General features: G+C 32.2%; 2 protein-coding genes across 2 annotated transcripts in view; both read right to left on the bottom strand.

The window, feature by feature from the left end:
* The window catches only part of LOC139490936 (protocadherin Fat 3-like), a 34,752-nt gene extending 25,345 nt beyond the window's left edge, over nucleotides 1-9,407 (bottom strand). Inside the window, exon 1 of the mRNA XM_071278084.1 lies at nucleotides 9,287-9,407. The gene's annotated coding sequence lies outside the window, so the exon portion shown is untranslated. The remainder of the gene's footprint in view (nucleotides 1-9,286) is intronic.
* The window catches only part of LOC139492711 (protocadherin Fat 3-like), a 42,660-nt gene continuing 33,892 nt past the window's right edge, over nucleotides 9,043-17,810 (bottom strand). Inside the window, exons 24-26 of the mRNA XM_071280864.1 lie at nucleotides 15,203-15,268; nucleotides 13,789-13,962; nucleotides 9,043-11,252 (exon numbers count right to left, since the gene is read on the bottom strand). Coding sequence (XP_071136965.1) covers nucleotides 10,241-11,252; nucleotides 13,789-13,962; nucleotides 15,203-15,268 — 1,252 coding nt within the window. The 3' untranslated portion in view covers nucleotides 9,043-10,240. The remainder of the gene's footprint in view (nucleotides 11,253-13,788; nucleotides 13,963-15,202; nucleotides 15,269-17,810) is intronic.

Here is a 17,810-nt window from a genome sequence, read left to right on the forward strand (position 1 = left end):
TTTTTTCTATGCACAAAATATTTGAATGATACAAATCTGTTTGTCATAAGATCGACCATTATCACTATATATTGAAATAAACATTGTAAATCATGTTAATGCAAATTAGTAGTAATAAAAATGAGAATGGAAATGGAAATGAGGAATATGTCAGAGACAACAACCCGATCAACGAGCAGACAACAGCACACAGGCACAATCGGTCTTCAACGTAGCGAGAAAATCCCACACGGGAGGTGGTCCTCAGCTGACCCCTAAGTAAGTTGTGTACTAGTAAGTTTTCTTTATCAATCATTGAGTAGAAATAAACGGAGATAACCACACTTTGAACATTCGATTTAAATTATTTCCATGCTCATTTCTTTTCTTGTAAAACTTACGATTGGGTCATGTAAAACTATGGATCTTTTGAGACGAAGTTGTTCTAAACAGTCCCCAGTAGTTATTTTTTTCTTAATTACATTCTATTTCACATGTTTTATAACTAAATGTATAGTTTCCGTGCTTACGTAAAATTTACAAGAAGGATTGAACAGCCCCCATTAACATTCAACCTTTTAAATTAATGACAGTATTTAAATCTACACGAAATATTTCCGTTAACAAGTGGTTGCTGCTCAAATAAAAGAAAACAGTATCTTGACACACAGTAGTAATCTTTGATAAGGTTATCAAAAAGAGAAAATTAATGAAAATCCACCACTTCACATTTGTATAATGACTAACTTTTGAAGTTGTCCTGCCCAGTAACAGGATTCCGGGATGACAATAAGATTTTTACTACCCTGATCAATTAAATAAAATTAAACACACCTTTTGAAAGGTTCTTTCTGCAATTCGTTTAAAATGATTGCAACCTTTCGGTTTTAACTATACCTCAATAAGGTTAGTGTTTTTTTGTAAAGGAGGATAGCTCAAAACTACACAAATCTCGGTTAATGCTTTATAAACAAAACTAATATTTGGACAATGATCAGAGATTAACATTCTGATAACGGTAACAGAAGATCGAATATTACAATTGATTTGGAAAAAGGACTGAAAATATAGAAGTAATAGAGAAAATTAATATTTATGTACATAACTTTCTAATGAAATTGTACTTTAGTCTGTACGTATTTCAAGAAATAAACATATCGACATATCTATATTTTCAATGGATTTTCATACTTTTAAAATATTATATCTTATATTTTTTTTAAATTATTATATCTTATATTTCGCAGTTTTATGAAATACTATCAAGGTACAAACATTCGGTTTATAAAGTAAAGTAAATGACCAACTCAACTTTACAAAACATAATTTCAAGTGTCAAAAGAAATAAGAGATTTATGAAAATTATCTTAAAGCAAAATTAAATTCAACGGTAGAAATACATCTTTAATATCACTTCATTTTGTTCGTTTTGTAAGTCGAAAATTTAAGGTTGCATTTAATATTACAAAGAATTATCAAATATCTGTTAATGAACAGATATGGTATGTTCAGGAGGGGTATTTCCAGAAATATCTGATAATGAACAGATATGGTATGTTCAGGAGGGGTATTTCCAGAAATATCTGATAATGAACAGATATGGTATGTTCAGGAGGGGTATTTCCAGAAATATCTGATAATGAACAGATATGGTATGTTCAGGAGGGGTATTTCAAGAAATATCTGATAATGAACAGATATGGTATGTTCAGGAGGGGTATTTCCAGAAATATCTGATAATGAACAGATATGGTATGTTCAGGAGGGGTATTTCCAGAAATATCTGTTAATGAACAGATATGGTATGTTCAGGAGGGGTATTTCCAGAAATATCTGATAATGAACAGATATGGTATGTTCAGGAGGGGTATTTCCAGAAATATCTGATAATGAACAGATATGGTATGTTCAGGAGGGGTATTTCCAGAACAGATATGGTATGTTCAGGAGGGGTATTTCCAGAACAGATATGGTATGTTCAGGAGGGGTATCTGATAATGAACAGATATGGTATGTTCAGGAGGGGTATCTGATAATGAACAGATATGGTATGTTCAGGAGGGGTATCTGATAATGAACAGATATGGTATGTTCAGGAGGGGTATCTGATAATGAACAGATATGGTATGTTCAGGAGGGGTATCTGATAATGAACAGATATGGTATGTTCAGGAGGGTTATCTGATAATGAACAGATATGGTATGTTCAGGAGGGGTATTGAACAGATATATCAGTCGACAGAAGAGTAATTCTTCATATGGCAACAAAACCAATGCATGTACGAGGAGTATGAGTATGAATTTTCTTTTGTTCAATGTGGATGTTATACTTTATGGTTCGTATTGGGTAAATTGACGAAACCCTGGTAAAAAGGCCCGATGCAAGGTATTATTTGTGTCCCCTTCTAACAAAGACTTTTTCCAAATCACAACCCAAATTATCCACCCTTTAAAGAGGGTGGTAAAGGGGGTGGAGTGCTTGCACGAAAAAAAACGTGAAATAAGACATAATATAGTACACACATTTATGACATAATTGGTTTACGGCTTTAAAAAAGTATTTCTTGACGATCCCTGCCAAGTGTTTGAATTTTATTTGAAAAATACCGAGCACGCAAAATAAGACTTTGAAAATCACGATGCACGTAAAATTAAATAAGCAGAACACGTTGAACGAGACACCCGTCTTGCACGACTGAACGTCAAATAAAAAAGTAAATACACGTTGAACGTCAAATAAAAAACGGCGATCACGTTGCACGAAAATAAACCTTTACCACCCTCCTTTAACTGCGAATAAAACACTATTATATGTACTTACTTATTTGAATGATGTATTGTTCCAATTTGTTGTCAAGATGAAAATGCACGAAATGTTTTCCACTGGACTTAAGACAAACAATCAATCAATAAATCAATAAACATAAACGTGCAGATTTGCTCTGCTTGAAGCACTGTTCTACACAAAAAAAAAAATATCTTGAAAATGTTCTTTAATTAAAAAAAAGTATAATTTTAGTTTTTCACTATGCCATTTAGAATTTCCTCGTCATGACTATGTACGTTCTTTTCAAAAATTCGAAACGCAAAAAGGCAAGATTTCAAAGTGTTGTGAGACCAAAACTGAATCATTACATATAGGAGGAGGGGGAGAAGGAGGAGGAGGAGAAACATATGCTCTTAAATATCACGAATATAAATTGAGTTTTCCTGAGACCAGCCTGATTGTGTCTATTTTAGAAAGCTGTGATTTACAGTCTTAAACGTATCCTAGTAGAGTAACAGTCATACAGTCTGTCATCCGATATGTCCTAGGATAATCTCAAAAACCATTCCCAAGCTATATGTTATATAAGAGAGGGGGAAAATACCAAAAGGATATTCATACGCATAAGAGGGAATAAAACCGCCATGGTTTAAAAAATGGAAAAAAAAAGACAAACAACAGTACACAACACACAACATAGAAAACTGAAGACTGACCAACACGACCACCACAAAAGGTGGGGGGTGTTTGCGACGAGTAACAAACACGCCTACACATTAATTCAAACGAATGAAAAATGAAGCAAGAGACATTACTCTAAATGTCACAAACAAAACAGTTAAATGCATTAACAGTTACAATAGGACTGACCAATCGCCGTGCACATAGAGTTTGTTACAAGATTCAAATATTTTTTAAAATAGTCATTTGTTGATCACAAATATATTAGATTTCCCATTTCAACTCTGTACCAGTATGGTGAATATTTCATACTTCTGTGTATACATACAGTGTAAAATTTACTTGTTTATGAGTTTGCATTCAAAATTGAGGATTAATGCACCCCATAGTATACTAATTTAAGATTTCCAGAAAACCAGGGGTTATTTTTAGTGGTACCTCTATTCGGAAGACCCTTTCTTTTTTATATGATTTTAAACACCTGTTGAAAATTGGCATGTAGAAAGCTGATACATGTACAATTCAGGATATACCTGGTTTCTATGAAGTTAAACTTAAGGTAAAATATTTAGAAAGCTGTGAAAATTGTAAAATTTGGTTGAACAGATAGGGACTTTTAATTGGTGGTATGACACCTATAACGCCAAGGTATTTCGTGTATGGTGTACATGTCTGTCTGCATGTTTCATATATGACCATAATGACGCCATTTGTATTTTATATATTGAATGATAGTAAGATGTCAGTATGTCTGGCTGTCGGTCAGGGTTCATATACTTTTGACCTTATGTTCCGAATTAATTGGCCAAACATAACTATTACATTTGTCAGTTTCTAAGGCACTGTAAGGATCGGAACACATTTATCTGATGAACGGGATATTTGTAGAGATCTGTATGGCATGGTTCATCTGACCTTGACCTCTTTTTATGAACCATTGATAATCGTAAGCGCATTTGAAACTTCTAGTAAAACCCTTGATATTATAGACGTTCAACAAATATACTATCATAAGTTAAGCAGACGAGACATTACAGCATTTGCACTCTGGTATTCTATAGTCTGTAGTATATAGTTAAATCAACCAATATCTGCGTTGTATATAAAGAACTTACGAAAGTACTGTTGCACAAAATGTTGGTTATCGTTCAATCTCAAATTATTCATGAAAGATGCTGTTTTTGCTGTAATTTTTTGTTTGATGGATAACATTTTTGTTTAAACGTTGCATATCCATATTATTGGCTAAATAGTGTCGGTCTGCCTGAATAGCACTCGACCGATTCTCAGAGCTGAATCTTTCACACTTATTTCGACACGTTTTTTTAACATTCGAGGTAAAGTGTGGAATTGAAAAACTTATAAAAGCTTTAATGTTAATCCTTATCAAATAGTTACAGGCTTCAACCAGTTGCAGGTTTTTCAAATGGTAAAAGAAATACTGATTTCTGATTACTAGTATTAAGTCTGGTCACGCATTATCTTTCACGATCAAAATAATGCGTTGCCTGATCTTTCACGATCAAGTTTGATGTAAATTCAACAAAATCAAGGTTTCCATAAGCAAATTAACGCTTTTAAGGGAAGAATATACTTTAATTTTACTGTACTATCAGATACACCAAAGATTAAATTTCAAATATAATTATCATGATATACTGAAATATGACCATAGGTTCAAAAAGCATGTTTTTTTGTAATTGTTAAATAGACATGCATCGCGCTTTCTTTGTTTTTTTCATAAAGTACTGCATATTTTCTTTATCTTATTTCACAGTTATGTTGAGGAAGTTAAACCATTTTGACAGACATGTTTTTTTGTTCAGATTTGTTCCGCGTTTTGCAAATTAAGCGATTTTTTAAAGATTCTGAACTAGAATTTACATTAAAATTCTTTCACGATCCGGTACCAGAGCTTTCACGATCGTCTCTCAATACTTGACCGCCGTTAGATATTCTTTCACGATCATTTCTCTCGTTAAACCGAATGACACCCGCGAGTTATGGGTATGACTGAAATTTTCACTAAGATATCGACCACTTAATGTAGACTCAAACTTCCACTTATCATTTAGACCTTGCAGATTTTGCCAAAATGTGCCATTGGTAGACATTTGAACCCATGCAGACATTTATTGATTACGACATCATAAAGAAACATGATAACTTTGTAAGCATAATGATAATTGTATTGGACGGGTCAGAGACCTGACTTTTTAAGTAACTACCCTTATTGTATAGATGTTAATTAATATTATGATTCAGATGTCAACCTGTACTGATAATTAGGTCTGATGCAAATTAATATAAATATACTACATACGAACGAATTAGATACGTAACTGTTAGACGGGCGTCGAGTGTGAAGATTAAAATAAAGCTTTAAGACGTGACAAGCTTGATATAGAAAGAGAAAAAAAACCGTATAAACATATTATAATCTCCTAATCCTTTTGGATCACATTAAATCACCCCCGGTTTTTACAGGGTCGCGTTGATCAGTCATAATTTTGTTTAAGCACGAAGTGTTTTGTAGACCTTTATTTGTCTTTTTGTCGTTTTCGTACATTGACATGTTTTATATAAAAAAAAGAAGATGTGGTATGATTGCCTATGAGACAACTCTCAACAAGAGACCAAATGACATAGAAATTAAAAATATTGGTCACCGTACGGACATCAACAATTATCAAAGCCCATACTGCATATTCCGCTATAAAAGGCCGCGAAATGACAATGTAAAACAATTGGTTTCTCTTCGACTTATGATATTGCCTTTATTTAATAAATAAAATGTCAACGCCTTCGTTTTATAACCGATGTCATTCTTTCTTTTGGTACAATTTGGAAGTTACAAATCATTTGTATAGAATATAATAAAAGCTAAGGTAAAATAAGACATTGCTATGAAATCGACCATCACAATGTAAAATAAATCTATCAAATGCTATTCGTAAGATGATCACCACAAGTCAGAATCCGTGCATGTATTAATAATATTTTTGATATGAAAAAAAGTTTGGTAGCGTTTTGAGTAGTTTCCAATAATATAAGAAAATGAGCAACAGTGTTTCCAAAACTATTATGCCACCATATATGATATTTGTATTAAAAAACGAATGAGGTATCTATTTTGGTCACGCCGTTGACAATATCTTCCTCATTATTTTATCAAGTACTCGATGTCAAATGACAATGTGTGGACAAATATGTCAATTAAAAACATATTAATGACGCAACAAGACGTCATAAAGAACAATCCTGCATGCAATTGTCCGGTCTTAATAGTATTGCTTTTATGTATCAACAGAATTCATGTATCAATAGTTAATTAGAATTATTTTTATGGAATTGGAGGATGGTACTATTCTTGCAATTTCAAAAAACAAATCATGGTCCTTGTTATATATAGTTATGTCCTCCTTTTCATCTCTGCGATTTCATGCCGAATTATTAATGCATAAAAGAAGGCAAGATCAATACGTTAATGCTTTATTAAAAGGTCTATTCATTTGACTGAAAAGTGTCCCATATTTACACTACGCTCACTAGTCTTAGATACATGAACTTTTTCGTTAGTTAATAATGGCTTTGAACTAGCTTTCAGTAACACTGTGCACCAGGTGTATGTATCAGGCAGCATTAAAGTTTCAACAGGTAGCATAAAAACGCAAAAGTTGCAACTGTTGTTGTGCTAAGCATACTCTCAATCGTCATTCAAATTATCGGAAAGTAAACAGAAAGGTATCTGACCGACCAAAAAAGGAGTTACACTTGACATATCATCACTGCCAAGCTACATACTATGTTTGGTTGTCATTCTGTTCAGTAGTACCAGAAATAGGAGTTGCAGAATAATATTAAATTCCATCAACTTACTAAAAAAGAAAGAAAAGCTAAACCGGAAACAGATGCTGGACACCCATAGACTTGGAAATATACGGCCATGAATCCCTAACCACTAACCAAGCAATATATATGTATATATAAATTTTGCTATACATGAACAGAATGTTTGTTGTCATTCTGTTAAGTAGTACCAGAGAGAGGAGTTGCAGAATAATATTAAATTCCATCAACTTACTAAAAAAGAAAGAAAAGCTAAACCGGAAACAAATGCTGGATACCCATAGACTTGGAAATGTACGGCCATGAATCCCTTACCACTTACCAAGCAATATATATATATATACGGCCAGCGAAAGCTCTTTTTTTAGAGCCCAGGTGGTCGTGTGGTCTAGCGGGACGGCTGCAGTGCAGGCGATTTGGTGTCACGATATCACAGTAGCATGGGTTCGAATCCCGGCGAGGGAAGAACCAAAAATTTGCGAAAGCAAATTTACAGATCTAACATTGTTGGGTTGATGTTTAGACGAGTTGTATATACATTATGTACACAGCCATGTATCACCATGATTGATGGCGATCAGATGGATACATCTGTTGTAATGTTGTCACTGACTCAGACGTACTTATAAATATAATTATTTTTTGTGACTGTATCTTACATTAATTTGTAGGATCCTTTACTATAGATAATTTAGCTGATCTGTAACAATAACATCTTCATGCCTTATATATCATGTACTGCAGTACGCCGCTAGATTAAAACTGACGTGGAAAGGTAACACACGGCCAGCGAAAGCTCTTTTTTTGAGAGCCCAGGTGGTCGTGTGGTCTAGCGGGACGGCTGCAGTGCAGGCGATTTGGTGTCACGATATCACAGTAGCATGGGTTCGAATCCCGGCGAGGGAAGAACCAAAAATTTGCGAAAGCAAATTTACAGATCTAACATTGTTGGGTTGATGTTTAGACGAGTTGTATATACATTATGTACACAGCCATGTATCACCATCATTGATGGGGATCCGATGGATACATCTGTTGTAGGGTTGTCACTGACTCAGACGTATATATATATATAAAAGTCTATAAAAACGACCAACCAGCAAATTTACTATGTACCGGATCGTCTAGAATAGGCGATACTATGCAGATAAGGAAAAAATTATATCAGTCTAAAGATTTGCACAACGGTACTGATATAAGATGTTATAATACGAAAATGTTGTTATTAAATCGTGCTGACAAATATTTCGGCTCAACAAATGGCCTTCTTCAAGTGTCACAAGTTTTAACAATACTGATACATAATGTATAAGGTGTAAAAATAGATCAGTAATAATACAGGTAAGTTTTGGTCGATTGATTTTTAATCCAAAAAATCCTTTATATATATAATTTTGCTATACATGATGGTTTTCAATAAAATAAAATATGAGATATGAGTTAATAAGAAAGCAACCAATAATACAAATTACTAAATGACAGCAAAAGATACATATATTTACAACATGTCAAGTTCTAAATTGTCTTAACTTTTAATAATTAAACAGAACTTGCATCACAAAAAATGTGAATCAAGATTTTTGGATATCATGGACATTATTTACCAAACTTTTCAAAGCAACAGATTGAGACAACACAAGAATTAAATGGCTGAGTAAATCTAATGTAAACTACGTCCTTTTTAAATGGTTTGTAATCCGTTTGTGCTGTATATTGACATTTCTAAATTCATAGGAAAAAGACGTCAGAGAAAAATAGTCTGTGTGTATATTAGAAATACTTGTCATTTATTTATATTTTATGTTTTTAATACAATAAAACAACGTATGATGGTAAATTACAAAATCATTGGATTTATTTTTAATTATAAGTAATAATTTCACACAATTACTTTTCATAAAAACAAAATAATGCTGATAACATATTATGCATACAAAACACGATTTACCAAAAAAAACAAACATTGATTGTTATTCAATCACAAAATAAATAAACTTTATAAATAAATACCTTTTAGTTACTGACGAAATAAAATCCCTTCATAATTATTCCATATAGAAATGTTATAATGACGGAAATCATTTATGCCTCTGTGTTTATCATTCCATTGAATATACACACCTTATCTCACAGTTATTGAGGAGACCACTGGTTGGCAACCGTACAATTCTGATAGGAGAATTACGCTCAAAACTGTATCGGTGTTTGTTAAAATAATATAAACAAATCTCTTTATGTTTCATTTTCACTTGTGTGTGGGGAGCTTAACTTCAGTTTGTGAATTTTATCTCGTTTGACATTTCTGGTCTCCACACTATAAGGGAAATGAATGCACTCATTATTGATAAACTTTGACATTTTTCATGTGCTATAATGCTCTTAAAATGTTTGTTTTTAACAGAAGTATTAAAACAATATACTAAATTTAGGCCAATAAACTAGAAGTTTATCATTCTTTTATGTTTTATCAAACTTAATACAGAACACATATAAGCATTTCACATACATTAATGTAAATACATTAATTGTTAGAGGATCACATATGAATTACGAGGAATCATGCAATTATTTTGCCGTTCTTTTAATAATATTGTTTTGATGAATTGTATCAAATTTTATAGATGTAAACTTCAGCAATGTTTTTTTTTTGTGTTATCACCAACTTAAAAACAAAGGAATTTATTTGATACTTATGATCGTCAACTAATTGTTTAGTTTCTTTACAATCAACTCTTATAAATACAAGAAAAATATATTCCTATAAATCTACTAGTCTATACGTTATATAAAAATGCAATAAATAAAGTCAAGAATAGGAAATACACGAAATCTGAATACAAACACTCAATAAACTAAGAAATAGTTATCAAACTTATTCAATCACGAAACAGGATTTGTTCTTTGGAAAATGAGAAATGTAATTGACCATTCTCATGAAAGTATGGACTTGCTAGAAACTATTCTTTAGAAAGCTGTAGTTTCTTCTTCGGATAGAAGTGAACTCTTGTCATTTTCATTTAAATCCGTTTCAAAATTGATTGTTTCATTTTCAGTCGTCTGTTCTTCTCCGTCAACGGAATCTTCTGGAGTTTCGTTTTCATTCGATAAGACGTCACTTTGATCGTCAACATCAGCTTTTAAAGGCTCAAATTTGTTCTCTTCACTGTCCAAAACAACAGTAGAAAAACGTACCTGTTTCTCATTGTAATCAATGTCCGGTTCCTCGTCTTGCACGTCCACACTATTTTCATCACTTTGCGTGACCTTAGATGTATTGTAGTCTATGTCTGGGTCATCAACTTTATCAGGTGACATTATAAACTCGCCAGATTCTTGATCAAGCACTTGGTCATTATTTCCCTCTATAGGCGTTTCATTTGCATTGTTTTCATAGTCAGCTTGTGGTAAGCTTGAACTGTCATTCAATGCATCTTTAATCTCTTCATGGACGGCAAGATATTCATTTTCATTCAATTGTTCATTTTCAGATCTTATGTTATTAATACTGATATAATCTGCTTTCGGAGGATATAAATCTGGCCCGCTGCCATTGGAAACATTCGGGTCATTATCCTCATCAAGGTTTTTGACATCTTTGCTATCTGTTACTGTATCTTCAATGTGATATTCTGTTAACGATGCTTTATTTTCTTCCATGTTCAACAACTCATTTAACTGATTAAGCTGTTGTTCAGCCTCGTCAGTTGTTGAAATCGCGTTTACTTCAGTCATGTCGAGGGTTTCGGTATCGTTTTGAAATGCTGGATTAATAGTTCCCAAAGCATTTGATTCTGAAATCGCTTGTTCATTACTATTTTGAGAACTGTCATAGTCTGATGTTCGTTCTCGTTCCTCCCCAAGTTCAACAGTTACTTCTATCGACACCATTGAAACAGTGTCTTTTACTGCATTTACGTCATTGTTTATGGGTGCTTTTTCCTCGTCAAGAGATGAAACTGAATTTTCATCCAATGATCTGAAAAATAAATATCAGTAAATTCTAAGAGAGTTAAAAATGTTTTCAGTATAAATATTAAAGATACAACATTTTACGACTACTCTACAGAAACCAATGACAAAATTTTACTTGGTCTACCTGCTGTAAGTTATACTTTTAATATTAGATATAAGTTATTATTTGCATTTCTTCATGCCAGCATTATGAAATGCTTTGACTGCTTTTTAAAAACAAAGTATTGTGTCACCACGACAAAACCCATGATAAATAAATTTCGTACTGAAATTGCAAAATTTAATTTGAAAGCAAGTTTTGTTAACATAAAATTTATAAAATTTACCATATCGATAGTCATATATATAAATAGTTATAAAAGGTACCAGGATTATAATTAGATACGCCAGTCGCGCGTTTCGTCTAAATGAGACTCATCAGTGACGCTCAGATCAAAATAGTTATAAAGCCAAACAAGAAAAAAGTTGAGAGCATTGAGCCAAAAATTTCTAAAAGTTTTGACAAATACGGCCAAGGTATGCCTGCGATAAGAAAATCCTTAGTTTTACGAAAAATTGCAAGTTTTGTAAAAAGGAAATTTATAAAATTGACCATATAATCGATAATCATGTAAACATCGAATAGCTGACTACTGGGATGGTAATACTTTCGGGGACGAAACGTCCACAAGCAGTGGCATCGACCTAGTGGTGTAAATAGTTCAAAGGTACAAGGATTATAATTAAATACGCCAGACGCGCAACTTCATCTGCAGTCATTCTTATATATATCAGTCACTTTTAGCTAATTCAATTTTAATATCAAAACAGATCAACAACCATGACTTGAAATAAAATAATTTGAAACATCAGAAACTGTTGTAATGAACTCAAATTCAAATGATAACAGCAACTCCGAAAACTACTGTTTTACTCAAATAGTGAAACAAGCTTTTCTATGCACTTGTTCTTCCGCTTGTAACCATTTTCGCTCTTCATTGAATTTTTTGTCTGTCTGTCTGAATTGATATTCTTAAAGTACTATTTGTCATAACATTCTCTAAACATTATTACGCCATCATTTTGATACGAAAAATTTTACAGGAGCTTTTATATTGGGTTATAACTTTTTTGTTTTTTATAGTAATATAATTGCACCTTTTGAACGAAACTCCTTTCATAAAATTTGACAGGACGTCGTCAATTGAACAAACTTGATAAACACTTCTAAAATAGTGAACTGTTGTGATGCAATCGTTTTAGACATTTTGATAGTAATAATATATTAATATTGGTATGATTGGATTTAAAATATGTAGTTTATTATACTTAACCTTTATTTTATTTTATAAATTTTAAAGGAGTTGAGGAACTTTGAACATATTTGACTCTTAAAATACGCCTTGCGATTGCATCTCCTTTAAGCTGGTATGCTTAAAAGCATTCATACTTGATAGAAATATTCAGTAGTATGTATACTTAACGTTATCAATTGTTGTAGAAATCAGTAGACATGATGTTTAACTAATGAACCAGAATCACTGACACCTTGTGAATAACACTCTTAATAGACGGTCATTATACTGTTTTATCACTTACTTCTAGCGTTATCGGATTTTATCTAAGGTTCATTTTAACACTCTTACACATAGTGGTTATTGTACAGCACATGTGTACACAGTGACAGGGGACATTTTGCTGCGGTGTATTTATCTTGGTAAATATTATATAAAGTCAAATTACTACGGTAATCTGCCAAAACGTTGTAATCATGAACGCCCGATGTGTTTTTTCCTTGCAACACGCTAGTAGACATTCAAATAAACACAACAAATGAAGAGATTTGAAATTTATCCCGCCGATCCACATAGCTCTCAACGGGAAGTACCTATAATACGTACTACGTGGTTTTTTTTTATAACTTTTGTATTGAATTAATACAAGAAATGTTGTGTGACCATGCGTACAATGTTAATTTCTATTTTTAAAGGGAATAAGTACTGTAAAAATAAATTGATCAGTGCTGGTTATAAAATTGTCCAAGATCACATTGCTGATATAAACATGATAAACATATGGTACTTATTCCATAAAAAGTCTATTCATTGTGTGTGATTACTATGTAGTTTGCAAAATGAATATCATTGAAAAAAGGCAACGATTTCTATAGAATAATTGATATATTTTTGAACTAATCATAGACATAACTTATTTAAGTCTTTGCTATAATTATTACTGAGATTGAGAGCCCATGAAACACAATTTTACATATAATTCATATTTTTTGAAGACAAATAACTATTCATCGTTTATTTTAAAACTCTTCTGAGATTGATCATATACATCTTTGGTGTTAATTGCACACAAATGCTAGCAGAAAGGATTGACGGTGCTTGCAAAAAGGGACGTAATACCTTCTTCCTATAAATTAGACACGTCTTTCAAAAGGGTTTATATTTAACATTTCTTTTTTATTATCTATTGAAATAAAGTCTGAAAGACCACTACTGTAACGACAGATTAAGAACATGATAATTATATATAAAGACTTTTCGATATACCTTTTCTTTTTCCTAAAAATAAAGATCGTAGCAAGAATGCCTCCTACAAGTATAATAGCAGCTAATACAACTAGTCCAATCTGTGACGCTGTGAATTTGGAATCCTCTGATACTGTCGGTGTTGTTTCTTGCAAGAACAGCAGTTGTATTCCTTCCATGTTTCGCAGAACAATCCTAAATAACAACATTACGAAATGCAATCTCATATAGTTAACATAGGTATAAACTTATAAAACTAAAAACAATGCTTAAAAAAAAAGTTTAAAGTCTTTGTCATGATGTATAGTGTGATATAATATTTACGATGGCAATGACCACATTTGTAACTTTTGGAAATGTATGAAAACGTATGGCGTATAAAATTATAATCCTGGTACTTTTGATACGTATGTATTAAAATAGGAATATGACAGTTGTTATCCAAGATAACATTAAGATTTAACCTTTTTGTAATAAATTTACGTTCACAATTGATTGTTTCAAGTATCAAAAATGTAACCATTGGAGTTGAAGTCATTTAAAATCACCAGGAAATCATTATGCATTGCTTTAAAACGGAGTAACTCCAGATGTATCGAAATATATATATATTAACTCGTAGTCGATCAAAAGTCTTTGGTAATGCATTTACTTGTATCTAAATATAAAGACTATATTTCAAAGGAGTTACTGTTGAAGATAAGTTTATGTAGTATAATTGCAAATGACTCAACTATTCATCAGAGACAAAAAGACGTTCATTCAGGTAAACGTACAGCCTTGAACAATTAGTGAGCAAAACCTATACCGTATAGTCAGCTATGCTGGCAATTTTTAATTGTTTTATGTGATACAGGAAGCTTGTCATGAAGGCAAATACAAAAACGGGAGACAAAATTTCAAGTTTTTATACTTCATTCGAACAAATAACGAATTATGATATTGAAAAAATTAAAGGTAAAAAGTAATTTACTACTTTTTTATTTTTACATTTTAAAGGGTAAATGATAAAATGATACCTTGCTATTACTTTTTGTAACGTGTATCTGACATACCAAACTAGCCTAGTATATTTGATTAGTTGCTTCCCGTATTTATGGAATTTGTTTTAGAAACATTTAGCAATATAATTAGCTACTGCAAATTATTTCTTCATTCTATAGTTTAATTCAGTTGTATTCGCAGTCTTATCTTTTCATGACTGGCTATCAATCTCTTTGCATATAAGATTCAAAGCTTTAATTAAATTAAAAAAATAAGATATGGAATGATTGCCAATGATACAGTTCTCCGTCATAGACCAAATGACTAAGAAGTAAAAAGCATAAGCAACTTTTAAAAGGCCAATAAAGACAAATGGAAAAAATTCAAATGAGAAAACTTTAGTACTAATTTATGAACAAAACAATAAAAGAAAAACGATATTGATATTCACCTTTGTAGTTCTTCATTTGGTAAATAAGTTCCAGTCAAATTCTTTGCAGAAATGTCCAATAATGATCTACAACAATAAATGTGAAAACAAAATGAAAAATGACTAAAATATAAGAAAAGGAGGTAAAAACGTCGACACTACACAGGAGCCCTAACATAACACGAAAAGAAAGTAGCATAATTCGTTATTTACACTCTCCTCGTTATTGATGGTAAAGGGACCTTGAGTAAAGCAAACATGCATGAAGGGGACATATGCTTTAATTAAAATAATTTTGTAATTCTATAGTGCTATAAATAGAACGATATTCGTACCGAAGTACTGACTACATGGCTTGTGATAGCCTCACTGATTATCAGTCCTCTAAAAGAAATACCAACCCATATATAGAATTAACTTTAACCAATATTATTGCACTATTCGCGCATGTTGACAATTAATAAAATTGATCGCAAAAATACCGCATCTGGAATTAATGTCTCTTTTGTGATGCCAAAATATGTGAAGTCAAAAATCTATTCCCCCGTAAAATATAATGTGTACATTCTTATCTTTCTATTTTTATGAAGCAATATTCCAACAGCGTCTGTATATGAAGTCAATTATCATTTCTTTGATATGATAGAGGTTGTGATCCCAATAAGGATTTACTTCAAAAGAATATGTCAACTCTAAAAGAAACTATTGAACCAATGGGTCATTGTTGGTAGAGTAATTCTTTCGACAGTTTTACGGACGCCATCGTCTTTTGTTTATCTATATAGAATAATATTTGTAACTAATTACCACATATATGTATCAATTGTCGCAGCAAAAATCCCGTCCTCTTTTTCTCGATGTTGACATTACCAAACGCGACTTATCATAGAATTTGTTGAAGAAATAATGATCGGGATTCGTGTCGCTCATCTTTAATGTTTTATGAGTTTTGTTGCTTGACTTTAAAATATGTATTTTTGCTTCTCTATATTTTTCGACTCACGATTTGTTAGTTTCTTGTTGGAATCTTTCGCCTTTAAACCAAAAAATAGATTATTGACTAACGAACGTCCCGATTCTGGTCGTACTAGACTGTGAATAAATAACCCAAACCAAGAGATGTATCACCGGCGGTTTTGTTACAACACAAAGAAAGTGTAAATTAATATGAATGAAGGATACGAAAGGGACTGTCAAACTCAATTTAAAATTGACATCGCCTTGGCTAAAAAAAAAAGACAAACAGACAAACAACAGAAAACAAAATATAACATAAAAAACAAAGACCAAACAACACTAACCCACCAACAACTAAAGACTGATCTTAGGTGCTCCGAATAGTAAGCAGATCCTGCTTAATCTGCTTAACAAACGGACCCGCCGTTTTGTACATGTTTATTAAAAACCGATGATAAGTAATATTAGTAGGTCACATTCGAGAAAAAGGACCAAGGGCTGTATTATTTCGACAAGTGCAATTATATATTCGTTGTCATCTGTGATTCGGATATTGAGGTCAACCAACTCGTGATTGCGTCAGTAAAAATAAATAACTTCCTTATCAGCAGCAACCCTCTAACACATGTATCATGATAGGAAATACAAGTCCTGAAATATCGTTTTAACTGTGAGATATAAACTACGTCATTAGATGCTGCTGGAATGTTGCTACATAGAAACTGAAAGTTACCAATTTGAAAACTGAAATCATCTTTTTTGTCGTAAAGATTTGTATTTAACGGACCATCATTGTCCATAGTAAATGTTTAGATGTAAGTCAATATATGAGGCTTACGTATCTGTATCTGATGTCTGCTTTATCTCAAGAATGAAAAGAAAGATACGTTCAACATAGTCGCCTAATTTTGAATTATTTAGTGAGATAACATTATCTATGTAGCAGAGAGTGTAGTTAAAGGATACTGCTAACTAGTTTTCTTTCTTTCTAAGAAATTTCTGTATGAAGCCAGTCTCATATGATTAAAGGTACAAGTCAATAAGAAGATAAGCACAGATTGTTTCCATGGGAATACTGATAGTTATTTAATAACAACAAAGTCCTCTAAACGTAACAAATAGGTTGTCAATGAAGAATTCATCATCCTGATAATGTCAGTTTCAGAGATTATTTTGTTTAAAACAGAGTACGATTTATCTCCCTCTGCGAAGAAGTTATATCTACGTAGGCCATTCTTTTTTATGTAACAAAGCAAGACCAACCCCTTTAATTTGTCGTTTTGTTTGTTATCGGAAATAATGTTAAAAGTTTAGAAAAGTCAAATGTTAAAATACTATTGCAAGTTGATTGAACCTTAGATTGTAACTACTCTAAAATATCGTTGCAATTTTTTAGTATCAATATCTAATTCACGTCATATATAGGTAGTTTCACAATATCTTTGAATCCCGGTTTTGATTGCTGATAGAATTTATGTAAATAATTCAAAAAGAGGTTTTATGGATCACTTGGAAGACCCAGTAATATAACGTTGTTTGTATGGACACTTATTAGTATGTAGTTTAGGTATTCGGTATAGGGAAGAAGGACCAAGTTCTTCAACTTTGGTTGAAATTCCAAAGGAACAAAAAGCATACAAATTTTGTTTGACCGCATCTACCCCATCGAACT

This window comes from Mytilus edulis, chromosome 10 (assembly GCF_963676685.1).
Source record: "Mytilus edulis chromosome 10, xbMytEdul2.2, whole genome shotgun sequence".
NCBI classification, from domain to species: domain Eukaryota; kingdom Metazoa; phylum Mollusca; class Bivalvia; order Mytilida; family Mytilidae; genus Mytilus; species Mytilus edulis.